The sequence below is a fragment of the Podarcis erhardii genome (assembly GCF_964252035.2).
Source record: "Podarcis erhardii genome assembly, chromosome: 10".
In the NCBI taxonomy this organism is placed as follows: Eukaryota; Metazoa; Chordata; class Lepidosauria; order Squamata; family Lacertidae; genus Podarcis; species Podarcis erhardii.
Genome location: NC_138500.1, coordinates 51570256 through 51588773, shown reverse-complemented (window position 1 = coordinate 51588773; position 18518 = coordinate 51570256). Strand labels below are relative to the sequence as shown.

The following is an 18518-nucleotide window of genomic DNA, read 5'->3' as shown; positions in this document are numbered from 1 at the left end:
GTTGTGATCAGAGCATGCATTTCCTTAGTCTGTGATTGTAAATCATTTCAGGACTTTTTGAAGTGATTTATTAAATATCAATTTACTAAACCTAAACCACAGTGAATCTGGCTGTGGGCTTCCCCTTTTCATATTTCTAGTTATTTTGAATGAACATCCTTTTCAACATGCAGTATGCTTTTTCATGCCCTTTCTATGGAGCTTTTGTCCAGATATAACCATGCTCAACCAAATTATCATTATGCCCACTATCTGTGTTCTCCTTTAAGAGCACCAAGCATTCCAAGTCACTCATCTTGGTTCAGAGACTTCTAGCACTAGCATATAAACACCTGTGCACAACAACTTTCCCCAAATGTTTCTGAAACGTGTTTTCCCTTGTGGTGTTCTGGCCTCTAGAATGGCACCAAGCTATCAGGTGGCTATCACGTCCCCCTAGATGTGTGCACCAAGCACACACCCACAACTTCCATCCAGGAATTTGGATTTGATATCCTGATTTATCACTACCCTAAGGAGTCTCAAAGCAGCTAACATTCTCCTTTCCCTTCCTCCCACACAACTCTGTGAGGTGAGTGGGGCTGAAAGACTTCAGAGAAGTGTGACTAGCCCAATGTCGCCCAGCAGCTGCATTTGGAGGAGCGGAGACGCGAACCCAGTTCCCCAGATTATGAGTCTACCACTCTTAACCACTACACCACAGGAGACAGTAGTATACATGTGCCATTCTGAACAATACACTGGATAACTCCAGACTGCTGCTGGTTTTCTACCATCACACTTGCTATTGTTGTTTATTGAGTTTCTTCACTTGTGGGTTTGCCTTATTGCTCTGATGTAATAATAATAATAATAATAATAATAATAATAATAGGTGGGTTTCCCCAGCCACTCTGGGCGACTTCCAACAAAACATTAAAATACAATGCTGAACTCACACTTGTGGGCTTCCTAGAGGCATCAGGTTAGCCAGCATGAGAATTAGTGCTGGGTGAGATGGATATTTGCCTGATCCAGCAGAGCTGTACTTGACATCAGCTGGGGCTCCCCTCTTGCTTGTAGAAACTGTGAAGTATGAAAAGAAAAGCTGGTTTTATATTAGTCAAAATCAGAGGACCCATCATTCTTGAGGGAGCTTAAACATCCTCCTAATAAACTGAAGCATCTTATTTTGTGAAAAAAACAGTGCTTTGATCAAGACGTCGTTTTCCAGCAAGGGTTTGGAAACACGCAACCGGTAAACAGAGAAGATTCTGAAGTAGTTGCAGTAGTTGTAACTTACTGAAGGGTGTGCTGACAGCTGCTGAGATTTCTGCAGCCAGGAAGTCTTTAATCCTTAATAAATTGTTTCTTCCTCTTTGGCTTACTTATGAGGCATACTCCCTGAAGAATCTGCAGAGACAGTGTAAGCTCGAGACTTAAGTATGCTGAAAAGTATATAGATGCAGAAGGAAGAGATGGGATTGCAGAGCTGCTCCATCTGCTCTGTTGAGAGACCAGCTGCATTTGGCTCATTCCCTTCTCTGTTACTCAACTTACTTTAGCGCTCTTTTAAGCATCTCAAGCGACCTTGGAGATTTCTTAGTTGACACAAAAAAGCCAGACTTACGTTATCTTTCCAGGATTTTTATTAATACGCAGTTCAACAGTCCCATATCAATATTAGCCCCACTCACTTCTCTTAAGGCCCTTCCAGGTTGCAGAACAGCATTATGCATCCCTTGGCAACACTGACTGAAGACTGCCTCGGTCTGGTTCATTATTTCAGTGGCCAGGGATGAATGGGGGTTTGGGTTTCCTGCTCCTTCTACTTTTGCTATATCCCCACCTTGGTAACCTGAGTTTGAAAACAGGATAAAGATGTCTGAGAAATTGCTTGCTGGAATCATTGAGACACTGAAAATTCAATGAGACAAGCATTGGGAGTTGGGGATTAAAAGGTACATATGCTATGAAGGGAGAAATCCCTGGATCTTTGTCTTACCTGTACCATGTGAAATAGAGATAACTCTCCGCTTCTTTTTGGTAAGATAACAACCAAATCAATTCTGGGGGAAATTGGCATCCAGTGCGATTTGTCCTTTTCAATTCTGTATATGAGAAGCCAGAACGGTCTTCTGTCAAAATTGATAAGTGGAAATACAGTGGGGAATGCAATTTTATTTTGTTAAATGCACAACTGCCAGCAGCTCCAGCTTGTTTACATTGAGGTTGTCTTGCTCCATAGCTTTTCTATTTCCATCCAAATAGCCGCAGATGCGTTGCTGATGTGAATTCTGCATATCATAACACTCTGGGAACGTTGGAGAGGGAAAGGAGGACTATTACGTTAAGTTGTTTTCACAAGTGAAGAATTTCAGTGGCTTTAAAAGAGAAATCTTGAACTTTGCCAATTCTCTGTAGACGTTTTGGCACGATAGGCTGTAAATTCTCCAAACTAGAAAAGCTCAAGGGGTAACTGGAATGGATGCTGATAAAATCCTAAGATGTTCATTACCTCCCACAGTGAAAATGTCTAAGGAATAGGAGTTCAGTGCTGCTTTTAGAAAGGAGTGGAGGTCAGTGTTCATAAACTTAACTAAACATATAAGAAATTTGGAAATATAAACATGATTCTTGATTAAGGAAAGAAATGGAACCTTGGCATAACTGTATAAAGTCTAAAGTTGGTTTCTTGCATTTGCATCAGTATAGTAATGCTTCATGCATATACTGTGGCAGAATCACAATATGTAGCTTTTGAAACATTTCCAAAAAAATGCTTTATCCCTGCTGCCCCCTAATAAAATTGTCTTGCCTGGGAATAAGCCCCGTTGGACTCAATGGGACTTATAGCACATTCCTATGCATGTCTATTGCGAAATAAGAGCCACTTCATGTTACTGTTTTCAGTGTCTAGATCTTCTCCAACCTGATGCCCTTCAGATGTGGTTGCCACCAATTGCCATCAGCCCAACCAGCACGGCCTACAGTTAGGGATAATGGCTGTTGTAGTTGGGAACATCTGGAGGGTACCAGGTTGGGGGGGATGGATACAAATTGTAATTTGTTATGAAATACATATATTTAGTACTATATGAAGAATGACATGAGTAACTTTTGCAGGTAGCCTGATTAGATAGCCATTGCTTGTATTAGCTAATGCTGCATATAACTGTGGTAGGAAATCCATTTGTACCACTTCAAACTCTTACAAATTGTGGTAGTAGCAACAGTAATAGTGGTGCTACAATTCTTGCCCCAGCAACCTAGTTAGTTTGAAGGCAGAGAGAAGGTGTTTCTTCCCCCAACAGGTCCCCCCCCCAAGTCTTCTGCTGTAGCCATCTGTTCTGTTTATGTTTCCTAACTATTAATACATAAAGGAAATTGACTTGGTACTTTAGTAGAGACAGTAGTTCTGAAAGGATAGGGTAGTTTGTTGTGACAATACTTTCTTGGGCGTCTTGCAGTCTCAAACTCCATGTATTATACATAATGGCATTGACATGTGTGGGCCTTCCATTTGCCATAGGGAAGAATATTTATGAAAACAAGAGACATCCCGTGTCTGCTAATTGACTGAAATGAATATTTTAGTTTACTGCAAATACAGTGGGGCTGAATTTAATGCATTTCATATGCACAGAATAGAGATGGGCAGCCATGGTGGAACTGAAGGGATAGGATTCAGCATTGTATATTCCTTGATCTGCATAAGCGAAGAAGGTGAAGGAAAGAAAGCATGAACTTTTGCACCGTGTGTGGAATTCAGCATCAATGCTAGTGTTCTTTTCTTACAAGCAAGATTCTAGCTTTTGTGACTGTGGGAAAATAGGTGTAAAAATGTGTGAGTCGTGTCCATTGACATCTCATAAGTTAGCAAATGAACAACTCTAAGAAGCAGAGGTCATAAAGATATTCCCCACAAAATATACTCTAAAGATTTAGCTCTGATAAGGGCAAGACAAAAATAATGCAGATGTTCTTTCGTCTCCATTTCTTAGAAGCACAAGCAAAGCTCATTATTGGTTTTCGGTTAACATCCTTCCAATACACTAATGGGTGTTTTCCGGTATTTATTTATTACCTACATATTTCCGGGTATTTTCAATCTAAGCAGAGTCTATATCAAGCCACATAAATAGTTCTCCATATGTCTATCCTTACTTTGTTTGAAACACAGAGCAAAAGGACTAAATTAGTGTGGCGAATCCTGTTCCTAAGCCAAGTCCCAATCAGAAAATTAAGGTAATGAGTCAATTGAGAGTGGTTCAGTTTTAAAATAGGGATATGTGTGTGTTGGTTTGTTTTTTCCAACCAAGGAAAACTCTGCAATAATTTTATAACTAGTGATTTGCTCTATGTGTGAAAATTATGACTTTTAACATATATACGTTCATATACAGGTTAAAGATTCCTATAGTGGCTCTCTAGCAAACTTTTGCAGAATCCCAAACAATTGCACTTAAACCCTTTTTCTTTCAAGGAGTAAATCTTTCCTTTCTTTCTTCCAGGGAGTAAGTCAAAGAAAAGTTTTAACACAGTGGGTGACATTTACAACCTACTCTTCTATCACCTGAAGAAATTGCAGTATTAACCTAGTTGCTGGAGGGAATAACGACTTTTAACCTGGTAATGGAAGGTTATAGTCCCCAGCCCACTATTCCATCACCCTGGAGGATGAGCAATTTAACCTCTTCTCCTATCCTTTGAGAGTATAACCTCTTCTGCTGAACGTACTTTTCCAACTCAGAAGGAAAAGATGACCTTTACCTAGTTTCTCATCCTTCACAGTATGAGTCATTGTCATTTAATTAATTGTTCCAAAAGGTCATTTCTATGGCAAAATATTGAGAACATTATATTCACAGAACTACGTTTATAAATGCAGAAAGTCATATTCTTGAACCCAACCCTAGAAAAGATAAGGACCAATGTGGTGTTTTTGAACAGTGCGCTGGTAAAGGAACAATAACGGGACGCATGTGGTGCTGTGGTCTAAACCACTGAGCCTTGGGCTTGCTGATCGGAAGTTCGGCAGGTTTGAATCCCCATGATGGGGTGAGCTCCCATTGGTTGGTCCCAGCTCCTGCCCACCTAGCAGTTCGAAAGCACATCAAAGTGCAAGTAGATAAATAGGTACCGCTCTGGGGGGAAGGTAAACGGCATTTCCGTGTGCTGTTCTGGTTTCGTGGCTTAGTCATGCTAGCCACATGACCCAGAAAAACTGTCTGTGGACAAACGTCAACTCCCGCGGCCAGTAAAGCGAGATGAGCACTGCAACCACAGAGTCGTTCGCAACTGGACTTAACTGTCAGGGATCCTTTCCCTTTTTAAAGGAACAACATCAGGCACATCCCTGCCTAGCTGTAATGTGGGGGGAAGCCACTATAATTTATCTTAACCTACCTTCTTTTATTTATGTGAAGATACAATAGAATAACTCCATGTATGGCATTCTGACCTCTGAACTCCAGGGAGGAAGAGTGGGCTATATAGCTAGTACTTTAAGAAGAAGGAGGAGGAGGAGGAGGTTAAATAGCAAACACATTGAAACACAGGGGTGTAGGGTGTTTTCTGAGAAAAGGTGGTAGTGTGCTGTATTTTTATTTGCACATCTTCCCATCTGTGGAAAACACTATTCACATACAGTGGTACCTTGTTTCTCAAACTTCCAGAAGTCCGTTCCAAAACCAAAGCATTCCAAAACTATTCACATACAGTGGTACCTTGTTTCTCAAACTTCCAGAAGTCCGTTCCAAAACCAAAGCATTCCAAAACTATTCACATACAGTGGTACCTTGTTTCTCAAACTTCCAGAAGTCCGTTCCAAAACCAAAGCATTCCAAAACTATTCACATACAGTGGTACCTTGTTTCTCAAACTTCCAGAAGTCCGTTCCAAAACCAAAGCATTCCAAAACTATTCACATACAGTGGTACCTTGTTTCTCAAACTTCCAGAAGTCCGTTCCAAAACCAAAGCATTCCAAAACTATTCACATACAGTGGTACCTTGTTTCTCAAACTTCCAGAAGTCCGTTCCAAAACCAAAGCATTCCAAAACTATTCACATACAGTGGTACCTTGCTTCTCAAACTTAATCCGCTCCAGAAGTCCGTTCCAAAACCAAAGCATTCCAAAACCAAGGCACACTTTCCTATAGAAAGTAATGCAAAATGGATTAATCCATTCCAGACTTTTAAAAACAACTCCTAAAACAGCAATTTAACATGAATTGTACTATCTAACGAGATCATTGATCCATAAAATGAAAGCAGTAAACAATGTGCTGCAGTCACAAAAACATGCAATCAATAGCACAGTCATGAAAAAAGAGCTGCAAAAACAAAAACACAAAATAAACAGCAAAAACAGACAGACCTCAGCGTAACAATTAAAATGGAAGTGTGGCACTCAGATGGGAAGTGTAACACTCAAAACGGAGCATGTCCAGCTTCCAAAAAAAGTTCATAAACCAGAAGACTTACTTCCAGGTTTGCATTGTTTGGGTTCCAAGTTGTTTGAGTACCAAGGCATTTGAGAACCAAGGTACCACTGTACACTTTTACATACTTACACCCACACATAAACAATTGCAAAAAAACAACGACTACCAAGTGTTCAGAGTAGACAGTGCATTGGAAGGAAAAAGTAGGTGAGCTGTGAAACATATTGGATAGTTTCTTACTTTTGTGATACCTAAATCATTCTATGAACTGAATTGGCTCTCCCCTTTCCCTCACCCTCTGCCCCACAAAAAGCTTAGTGGCATCTGGTACTGCCACCTGGCCTGCGAGGGCAGGGCCCTGACTGACTCCAGCTGCAAAAGCCGGTGCTGCTGAACAGTCTCTTGGACTGGGGTGTTTTGCTGCAGGGAGGGTTGTTGCTTTTGTGGGGTTTTTTGTATCTTTATTTTAGATCTTGTTATTTTATACGTGGAACTTGCTCAGTTTGATTGTGTATTTGTAATGTTTTATTTCTTGTTTATGACTACTTTTGTTATATTGTAATTATGTATTTCTTTCATGTTGTAGGTTGCCTTGAGCATGGTTTAAACAGTGGAAAAGCAGCATACAAATAAAATTGTGTGTGTGTGTGTAAAGGAATGTCTTGTAATGAATTGTCTGACAGCATCCCTGTTGAGACACTCTAGGCAACCTTCATCCACTTTGTGCCTCCCCGAGGTTGGCCTACAAAGCCCATCACCACCAACCAGCACAACCTGATGGAAGTTGTAGTCTACAGCTTCCATCAGGTTGTGCTGGTTGGTGGTGATGGGCGTTGTAAGCCAACCTCGGGGAGGCACAAAGTTGGCGTAGGATGACGTGAGGGGCCATCTTGCCTACCTTAACTTCAAGACACTGGTGCAGTCAGGCATCAAATTTAGGGGAAGGCTGGTTGTTCGGTGGCACAGCATAGGATTTGCATTCAGAAGGTTCAATCTCTGGCATCTCCCGGTGGGGCTGGGAATGGCCCTTGCCTGAAACCCTAGAGAACTGTTACAAGTCAGTGCAGGATGGACCAATAGTCTGGCTCAGTATAAGGCAACTTCCTATATTCCTAGTTTACATTCGGTTATAGGTATCTTCTAACTTCATGTTCATTAAGTGTGTGAAATGTTTTTGTGAATAATTTAATAGCCAAGGAACTCTAATATTTGTAACTTCAGGGACAAACCTACCACATGAAATGGATTAAGTTGCCAATTATTATTTATTATTTATACTGGACCTAAGAATAGAATGTGTTCTTTATGTGATTTGGCAGGTAACTCTGATTCTGGTTTATGGTTTATGTGGCTGATGGAAGGCTGACAATCATATGAGATTGACTGATTGATGGATGAATACTTTGTCTTTCCCCTGACCCATAAATCAATAGTTGGCTTGACAGAAGTAAAATGACTGTGTGATATATTGTCAGCCTCTCGTTCTTGATTTTGGCACCCCTGAAGGCATGCCAAATTTTGCTTAATGGCTTCCCACTTTAGTTTATTTGGGGAAAGAATGCTTTTACTGTGAAAATTGGAGCAGGGCAATACTAAATGAAAATAGCTTTCACTACTACCAGAAGTATTTGATCTTGAATCAAGTAATTGGGGTAAGGTGACTGGAAGACTTTGTATGCCCTTATAGAGCAATATAAATATTGTATCCGCAACAGACTTTAGTCTCAAAATAAGCACCTCACTGTGCTACATTTTTTATTTTTTGTGCAGGAAGTTGAACTTTGTCGTGTTTGCAGCCAAGAAAAGCTGGGTTTGACTGTCTGCTACCGCACAGATGACGAGGAAGACACAGGAATTTATATCAGTGAGGTAAAGTTCTGTGAGGGGGGTGGTGAAGGGGAAATAGAAATAAGCATTTCTGTATCCTGAATACAGAATTCTGGCAATTTTCCAATGAAAACTGTTAGCAAACTGCCTACATTATGCCACCCAAGTGATATAATTGTCATTGCAGGCAAGTTTGTTTAATGTAAATGTGTCAAATGCAACATTACCATGAAGTGAATTGCCTGAAAAGTCAGAATGTTGCTTAAAAAGTTAGGTGAAATATCGTCTTAGTACTGTTAACTGGACTCTTTGAGAGAACCTGCAGCTCCTTGACAACTTTTTCTGCCTGCCTCCCACTTGCCCCTTCATTCCAGAGTTTATTCCCTCGGCTTTCTGACTTCCCTGGTGATCCTTTTCTTACTCCTTGAAGTTTATGAGATTTATTCCCTTTAATCTCACTCCAGAACCAGAGTAGCTGTGATTACTAGGAAGAGACTGGCTCCATTCCACAAATTAAAACAATAATTCTGCTACATGCCATACTTACAGAGTTTACAAGATTCACCAAACTTCTGCTTGCTTGCTTGCTTGCTTGCTTGTTTTTCTGGTCCATACCATTTGCATGAACTACCCCTATACAAAATTGTTGACTCTGTCCACTGGTGCCATTCCAATCAATTTTTTTTTTTTTATTGCACTGCAATAAAATTGCCTTGCCATATGCATTCTTTTTATGCTTCCTCTGTGTCTCTAACTTCTACATTCATGCTGTCTTGGAGCATTTCCTGTTTATTTGCTGCCTTTCAGCATCCTTCCTGAAGTACTTATTCAAGTGCATACCTTAGTTAACAAGGACTCTCTGTCTCTTATCTCATTAGAGTTGGCAGATTTTGGGGGGGGGGGGCATTCATTTTAGTCAGAAGTTGTATTTCTCCTGCCACCCAGAAGCCTATGGACCATGACTGGACACCTCACCAAGTAGTTCAGAGCTGCAGAACATCAGAGAGCTCCAAGAAATGTGCTTCAATGAAATCTAGGACTTTTTCCCCCAAGGACCAGATCTCCCCTCCCAGGCACTGCCCATTTCCCTTTCCCAAGGAGTAGAAAGTACTGTTTTGAAGTTAGATCTGTAATATATATCTGGTGAAAATATTTGGTCCAAAGGCATATTCAGTTCATATGTTGAAACCATGAGGATTTGGTCCTGACAAGGGTCAAGATTGCTACCTATAGAATGTATGCAGACTGCTTGGAGATCCCCGGAGGAAGAGTGATGTATAAATTTAACAAATAAAAATATAAAATATTTACAATATTTACAAATGCAGCCTAACTGCTGGACGGTGCTTTTATAGCTTTATTTACTCCCATTTTTAGCTTGTTTCCTAAAATTGGTGTACAGACCTATCCGTCCCTAGGCCTTAGTACTGATAGTATTAAAAACTTCTGGTTGTTTTTGAAGCCCGTAAAGATCCCATCATACTTCAGCAGCTGAGGTCAGTTAGGTAACAGAGAAGCCTACAGTATAGGCTTCTTACTAGTTTGCAAAAATTTAAAAGAGATCTGCTGGTTTTATCTGTCTTTGAATTTTAAAAAGTGCTCTCCTTAGCTCTGTTTTGAACCATTCTGCCTTTCCCTTCATTTGAGTGGCTGCAATTGCTCTCTTTTCATACCAGATTAAATATTTCCACAACATTTTCTCTCCAACAACACACAATATGAAAATAAGACCTGCTTGGCAAGGGGAGGTATTGTCATCTTTATAAGATGTAACTTGCAAGCCGAGTGCTTAGAGAGGCTTTGCTGCAAAAAATGACTCTTACCATGGCAAGGAAAAATAAATGGCTTCAGATATCCATCAAGGAAAAGGTGGCCATTAGTCAAGGAACAGTTTTGCGACTCTGATATACCTTTAATGGAGCCTTCAAGATATATTTAGGTTAAAGCAAAATTTAACTACGTAAACCAACCATTTAGTATATTGTATCAGTGTTGAAGAAAGGTAAATCATATATTGTAATGCCTTTTCTTCTTTTTATTTTCCTTTGTGATATAAGGACTCAGAAGTCAAGCTTGATAGGTAAAGTGGCCATGCAAAACATTTTATAAAGGGTATGAACTTTTTAACACACCCAGTCTCTCCTGAGCATTATCAAGCTCCAACTCCTCTCATTTCCCCACATCTAGGCTTCCACTAATGGTGATTTAGTTTACTTGTCAATCCCCTTCCTTCCCCTGAGTTATCTGGCATACTGAGAGGGCTTGGGAGAGACTCAGGGTCATCTTTCTTTTGTGTGGGATATGGAGTAGGTAAGAGGCCCTGGAAGTCTCTCCTGTTTCTTACCTGCTTGAACACTGCAGTGGAAAGGAGACTTCCGGTGCCTGGCAACCTGTGCTGGGTGCAATCGTCCCTGGCAAACTGGCAAGGATTTTCTGGCACCTTCCCATATCCATGAATTCTGAAATTTATACCTTCCCTTTACAAGAACTGAAAAGAAATTCTTGGTTGCCCCTTTCCCAAAGGAGCACTAACCTGAAAAACCTACACACCACGCCTTAAACATATGTTAAGTGCAAACTTATTTTAGAACTAACTATGGCATTTCCACCTCATGTAGGTTGATCCAAACAGTATCGCTGCCCGAGATGGACGGATCCGGGAAGGAGATAGAATTTTGCAAGTAAGTAACTATGAGCATGCTTTCTCACTATGGTTCTTCAAAAACGTACAGTCCATTGTTTCTGTAGAATATTAGACAGGCAAATTCTTGTTAAGTTAGTACGTACACCCAAATATGTGATTTTAGTATTTGTTTTACGACGTATGGTTTTATCGTTTTCTGTTTTTTGAAAATGTTATGTCTTCTTGTTTTCAAATATTTATTTTATTGCTATTTTCTTATGCATATTTTACATTGTTTTATGTTAACTGCTTATAGTTTTTGTTATTGATTAATGCAGTCTATAAATATTGAATCACGCCACCCCAATCTTCATGAGCAGTGCAAGATTCCAGGGGATTCCAGGCACTCCCCCAGGGCTGTGTCTCTGTTGGGAAGATTGGGATGCTGTGGAGGATAGTGCCTTTAAGAAATATGGTTCATTAACACATATTTACACCTGGAAGTCTGCAATGGAGGGGGTACAGAACATTATACCCCAATAGTGTCTCTCATTGCCCCTTCAGTCAGTCATGGCTCCAGGTCTCATGGTAGTCTCCTCCTCCAATATGGTTCTAACCTCCTGTCCCCACATGGAGTTCTGGCTTCACCAGGAGCTCCTAGAGGACTAGACTTTGTCCTCCTCCTTCTTCCCAGCACACCTCTCACAAAACATCCAGGCCTTCTGTAAAATGACACTTTCCCCTGTCACCTCACACCCCTCCCTGTCACCTTGGCAACCCCTGTTTTTCACAGACCTGAGACCCTTCCTATGATGTGATAATGACCAGCAATCAACACCTTTGTCTCTTAATGGCTTTGCTCTTAACTACCCTGGTCAGGAGAGGGACAGCTGTGGGTTAACCCACAGAGCCTAGGGCTTGCTGATCAGAAGGTCAGCGGTTTGAATCCCTGCGATGGGGTGAGCTCCCATTGCTCGGTCCCTGCTCCTGCCAACCTAGCAGTTCAAAAGCACGTCAAAGTGCAAGTAGTTAAATAGGTACTGCTCCAATGGGAAGGTAAACGTTGTTTCCGTGCGCTGCCAATAAAGCGAGATGAGTGCCACAACCCCAGAGGCGGTCGGTCATGACTGGACCTAATGGCCAGGGGTCCCTTTACCTTTACCCTGGTGAGGCAGGTTTGCCTGGCTGGCGCACTTCTGCAACTTGTATTTTTCATTCATATCCCTAATATTAGCTGGATTCTGGCACTCATTAATTTCTTGAGTTTAGGAGGGGTTTCTCCCCCCCCCCAAAAAAGTATAACAATATAAATAGAATGGCAGTGGAAGCCATTCTATTCATTTTTAGCTTCCATCTCCTGGAGGTAACATCATCGGCACATGATGCCTGACTGAGGAAGCCACAGCACTGGGTCTGGGACTAATGGACGCTCAGAGAAAGGAGCATACCATGGGGAAAAGTGCTTCAGAGGAGGGAGGAGAAGGGAGGAAGTGCTGGGCACTGTGGACTCATGTTGCCAGGGCTTTCTGAGTAAACAAAATACATTTTTTTAATCGAACCTATGGAGGCCCAGGAAAAGCCTGAAAGAGCTCCTACCATGCACCACACAACAAAAACTTAAGACCACATTTCTTCCCAGCAAACCTTTTTTAAGTCCAGTGGAAATTCTGAAGAAAATGCCCAGCATGGCATTGCTGTGTTCAGCCAATGCATAACAACATTAGAAGATGGAAAGTAGACAGGGGTGGGACCTATAATGCATGTTAGTGGCAGCATCTGTTGTCAAAAAAATATGAAATCAAGCATCCCTTCCCCAGTAACCTAACACTTTCCATTCCTGTCCATGGCTGCTGCTTCCCCAGCATGGGGACTGAAGCAAGCTCACACGTGCATGAACCAATTTTCCCTTTTATGCAATTTGTGCAGTTTTCCTTTTGTTGTCTGGTGATACTTGTTGATAGTAGCAAGTTGCTTCTGTACAAACAACCCTGCAACTGCTAGGCATTAATTCAGCCTTCCTGAGAGCCTGCTGGATGTTACAAGATCAATCTGATTCTATCCCACCAGGTCTTTCATTTCCTCAGGAAACATCTTTGCTGGGAAACATAGCTTTATTTCTTACTCTGCTATCAGTTCTGAGAATCAAACAAATCTCTGGAACACAATAGGATCTACAAGCTGCCTGGCTAAAACGGCCCTTGCTTTGCAGGCATATAATAAGTCGTGTTTCAGTGTGAGGGCTTCTGCAAGGATATATTATTTTATTTCTTTGTATAGTGGGGGATATGATTTTTTTTTCTTTTTTGCAGTGCACACATCATATGATGGGGGAAGGGAGGGAATTCTCATATTGCATTACCTTACTTTGACTAGATGTTGGACTGATATGAATTTGCAGAGAGGAACTAAAAAGTAATGGGCCATGTAACAGATCTGAACATTGAACTGTTTTTTGAAAATGATAAAAAAAGAACAAAATTTGATGTTATGGGCATTTTTAGTTATGTGTACACTGTGATAAAAGCAAAAAAATGGTGCTTAGTAGCCCAGTTCTGCTCCAGTCAAAGGCAGGTTGTTCTGGTTCAAGAAAATATTACTTATTTATATTTTAAACCATTTCTGAACTGCTTAATATTTGAAAAACTTGCTAAGTGGTAAACAAAAATATGTGCAAATTGAAACCATAGCAGACGCTACTTAGCTTTGCTAATATGCTAGCAGTTCTAAGAATTCTCCACAGCACCCATGAGAAGCTGATAGACAGAAGCCATGTTCAATAGATTGCGCATACTCAATAAAATTGGACCATGTCATATAAAACACCATTTCTTATTCCAGCTCAGTGTTCTCTTTGCAATGTTGTTAACTAATCATCAGAATTATGTTCAATATTTGTGATACCCATGATATAAAATTGCAGATGAAGCCAGACTAGGAGGGATAGCTAATGCTGCAGAAGATAGAATTGGGATTTAAGATAGAATAGTGTCCCAATCAAGGGAAGCAATAGCACCACTCTATTCTGCCTTGGTCAGACCACACCTTAAGTACTACAATTTAAGGATGATACTGGCAGGCTGGAAGAAGAAGAGAGAAGAAGAGTTTTGGATTTGATATCCTGCTTTATCACTACCCCAAGGAGTCTCAAAGCAGCTAACAATCTCCTTTCCCTTCCTCCCCCACGACAAACACTCTGTGAGGTGAGTGGGGCTGAGAGACTTCAGAGAAGTGTGACTAGCCCAAGGTCACCCAGCAGCTGCATGTGGAGGAGTGGAGACGCGAACCCGGTTCACCAGATTACGAGACTACCGCTCTTAACCGCTACACCACACTGGCTCTCTACTACTACACACTGTGCAGAGGAAGGCAACCAAGATGATAAAGGGTCTGGAAAGCAAGCTTTATGAGGAATGGTTGAGGGAACTGGGTATGTTTAGTCCGGAAAAGAGGAGAATGAGAGGAAATATGATAGTCATCTTCAAATATCTTTTTTTTAAAAATATTACATTTTTATTTATTCTTCAAATATCTAAAGAGTTGTCACATGGAAGATGGAACAAGCTTGTTTTCTTCTCTAGAGAGTAGGACCTGAACCAGTGGATTCAAGTTGCAGGAAATGATATTCTGACTAAACATGTTTAATAGGTTATTGTATTTTAGTGTTTTGTTGGAAGCTGCCCAGAGTGGCAGTGAAACCCAGATGGGCAGGGTATAAATAATAAATTATCATTGTTGTTGTTGTTGTTATTGTTAAGAAGACTTTCTGACAGTAAGGGATTTTTGACAGTGATACAGATTCCCTGGGAAGGTAGTGGACTCTCCTTCCTTGGAGGTTTTTAAGCAGAGGTTGGATGGCCATCTGTCACGGATGCTTTAGTTGAGATTCCTGCATTGCAGGCAATGGGACTAGATGACCCTTGGGGAGCCCTTCCAACTCTACTGTTCTCTGGTTCTATGCTTCTATGTGTGTGGCAATGTGATATATGAGTTGGAATCTAATCATTAAGTTTAACAGAAAATGAGTTGTGGTTAGGAGGCTCCTTTCATATTGGACAATGTGCTGGGTCAGTACCCATTCTTATGGATGAGATAACTCAGAGCAAGGGGATCTGACAATTTTATTATACAAGGTTTATGTGAAAAGAATTCTTTTAAAAGACAGGATTCTGCAGGCCAAATTCTCAGGATGCTGAACTGCTTTCTTGTGTTCGTCTAATTTTCCAAATAAACTGCCATTACTACTCACTTATGCAGCCATTCCAACATGATGAAATATATAGTTGTTGGATTTTTACGTAGTTATTTCACAGGATTATGGCTGTAGTACACAACCCATTGTAGTCATGGGTGCTTCCAAAACATCCTCGAGGAATGGCTATTCACTAGTAGAGCATCTGCTTTGCATGCAGAACGTCCCATGTTCCATCCTTGGCATCTTCATGGACGGCTTGGAGATAACTCTGCCTGACCCCCCTGGAGAGCTACTGACAGTCAGTGCAGAGAATATTGAGCTGACAAGTCTGCCGCAATAGAAGGCAGCCTCCTACACCTGCCATCTGAATTTTTCTTTGGATACCGGAGTTCCAAATTATGTGGCCTTATGTCAAAGGAGGACTTACATACTTGGGATTTTCCATTGTTCCATTTTTGTTTTCCAACTTTTTCGTAGTGCAATGCATCCTCCCAGGCACAGTGTCGGTACCCAACATACTGGGTCCTTTGCCAGGGCCCACTTCCATTGGAGTCCTTTGATGATGATTGAAACTGCTGCCCTGCTATTCTTCTGCATGCTCACTTACAGAATTTCCTAGCTCTGGTCAGGAGCCAAGTGAAGCTGCTCAATTCATGGCCCATTACAACACCATCACTGCTATGAGGGATGGGCAATGCTGGCAGATACAACAGAAGAGGGACCAAGGAACTGTAGCGGAGAATGGTTGGCACTTACAGTGGCCCACTGGTGGCAAACTGCCCATGATGCCTTTCCCTTCCTTCCCCACAAAACAGAATCTGGAGCCAGGCCTTCCTCCTCCAGTTCATTTGTGTCCTCTTGCTCATCTGTGTTGCTGATACATTCACAGTAGAAAAACTCTGCAAGAAAGCAAACTTAATGTCAATGTTAGAGTGTGCTATCTGCCTAGGGGCTTCTTGTGTAGTGTTCCTCCAAAATGCACCATGTGCATTTCTGTTTGTTGATGAAATGCCACACAAAGGTAGTCTTACTCATGCAGTCTTATGCACAATTGCATCAAGACGCCATTTTTGCAGTGTTTTCTGAATGCAGGCATTGGCAACAGGGGAGGGAGAAAAGAGGCAAATGAACCGAGATAACTGAAAGCTGCAGCAACATCACATTTTATAGTCCTGTAAATGATTTTAAACATTTTCATGATTATACTGGAATTCAGGAAGTATGGCAGGCAAGTCATAGCTAATCCGTGGGAAAGAGAAAATGAAAGCATAGAAGAGCCCCTCTCCTCCATGGCTAGTCAGCGGGGGGGGGGGGAGGATCCCTGTTTATTCATTCACTTGCTCATTTATGCATTACATTTATTAATCACCTTATTAAAATATTCCCTAGCGAATATGCAATAGATATAAAACAAAATTTAAAACTGTTTGTAAAACATTTTTCATAGATTTTGGTTGCAACCATAAAGGGAAAATGTTGAGGTCCCTTTTGAGATACGTTAACTCCTTTGAATCCATACACATTTAAGGAAGTTGCAGTAAATATATTTTTCCGTATTTTTCCATGTATAAGACTATGTTTTTTTGTCAAAAAATTAGGTTTAAAATTGGGGCTCATCTTATACACGGGTAGTGCTGAGGGGTGTTTTCTTAATTTTGAGTCTCCAAAAATAGGGGGCATCTTATACACGGGGGCAACTTATACATGGAAAAATACGATATATTTTAAAGCATTCATACAAGAAATTTATGAGTTATTAAAAGGCAATTAGCTTCTTAATTTCAAATGCTGCTGCTTTGTTCTTCAGTTTCTCTGAACTGAACAGAAGATTGTAATGCTGACTTGAGAGTTCGTGTACACAGGTGACTTCATATACAGACACCTGGAGATTTGAGATGAGAGATATAATTTTGGCCAAAATTATTCTTACAACCAGCCACTTTATGTTTGATGTGTTAATGCAGGTCAGGGGTAGTTGTCATGTTGCCTTCCATATGTTGTTGGATTCCAACTCCTGTCAGCCCCAGTCAATTTGTCCAGTGGTCAGGGAAGATGGGGGTTGCAGCCCAAGAACAACTGGGGAGCCCTACATTGGCAGCTCCTGATTAATCCAAAATTAAACTTGCAAATTTCAGTTTCAGATGTCGTAAATGTTTCATGCATTTTTTTTCCTCTCCACCGTGACTGTAACTCTGTTCAGACATTCTTCCCCCCTCCATAATCATCACTGCACATCTGGAAGCAAAGTAGCATGTTCCCTAGCTCTACTCTTTTATGCATGTGTCACTGTTGCCTCTGCACATTGTACGACTGTGGGAATGGCAGTAGTGGTGCAATGGAGGGGGACTATGCCCACCTGCCCCATCACATGATGGTAATCATGTGAGGGAAGACACCTTGAAAAAGGCTCGTGAAAAAAGCAAATGGAAAGATAAGATATGGGGAAAGGTTGGCTGCGCTGCATAAAGATACTGCAATCTTCTCTGCTAACGCTCACATAAGAAGAATGGTTTGAATTTCAAAGATGAGCAATTTTGTATGTTGTTCATCTGGTCCCTGGATTTGCTGCCAACCCATTAAGAAATAGTTAACACTGGCTACTGTTTGGCATTAACACAAAGTTGTGCTTGGAAAGTTAAAAAGCAACAACTGTAGATTCACTTTTAAGTGTGCACAGCATACATGATTGCTCAGAAGTCCCAATGTGTTCAACGGGGTTTTCTCCCGAGTAAGGGCATATGGGATTTGCAGCCTCTAGTATGAATTTTGGCACCCAGTGTGTGTGTGTGTGTCCGTCCATGTGTGTTTGTGCAGACACACAAATATCAAATGATTAAATGAAACAGCAATCAGCAGTGGCCTGTAAGTATTGCCTGGTGAGAGATAATGCTGTAGACCTCTAATTGGCTCTCTCTAAACTTCCAGTATGACTGATTTCAGCTGTAGTATTACCAGTCTTGCTTCCACCAGCACTATTATCTCAGACTGACACTTCCATTACTCTGAACAGAGAAAGATGAACGTCACCTGTCAAGGGCTGGTTAATTGTGTTGCTAGATGTATGTTGCCAGGGCGCAGGTTGGACATTTATGAACATAACTGCTTCCTCTGATGTCCGCCATCCTTCAACGATCGATATGGCTCTTACAGTAAGCGCATAATTGAGTGAAGGCACTTACCACTGAGGGGGCTGAAGATGAGCCCATTGTGTGAGCTTCATTGTCCATACATTTGCCACAAATGAGCTGATATTTGCTCTATATTGTGTGTTGCGCTGTGGAAATGGAAACTAATGTGCCACTTTCATTTGTTTTATAGATAAATGGCCAAGATGTCCAGAACCGGGAGGAGGCAGTGGCATTGCTCTCCAGCGACGAATGCAAGAAAATTGTGCTGCTGGTAGCAAGACCAGAGATGCAGGTTAGAGTAAATAGATGCATTGAGAATG

The 18518-nt window shown here is 41.2% G+C and overlaps 1 protein-coding gene and 1 long non-coding RNA gene across 5 annotated transcripts in view; one reads left to right on the top strand and one right to left on the bottom strand.

Moving 5' to 3' along the window:
* PDZRN4 (PDZ domain containing ring finger 4) overlaps positions 1-18518 on the top strand; it is a gene marked incomplete at its 5' end in the record, with an annotated part of 232774 nt that overhangs the window by 201285 nt on the left and 12971 nt on the right. For all 4 annotated transcript variants that reach the window (XM_081877866.1, XM_081877867.1, XM_081877869.1 and 1 more), the window contains 3 exons: positions 8199-8297; positions 10874-10936; positions 18389-18490. In XM_081877866.1, coding sequence (XP_081733992.1) covers positions 8199-8297; positions 10874-10936; positions 18389-18490 — 264 coding nt within the window. The remainder of the gene's footprint in view (positions 1-8198; positions 8298-10873; positions 10937-18388; positions 18491-18518) is intronic.
* LOC309350927 lies at positions 1611-10698 on the bottom strand. Its single transcript, XR_014160606.1, has 3 exons — positions 10600-10698; positions 7327-7468; positions 1611-1837 (listed from the first exon to the last, which is right to left on the bottom strand). It is a non-coding gene; the product is annotated as an uncharacterized lncRNA (long non-coding RNA).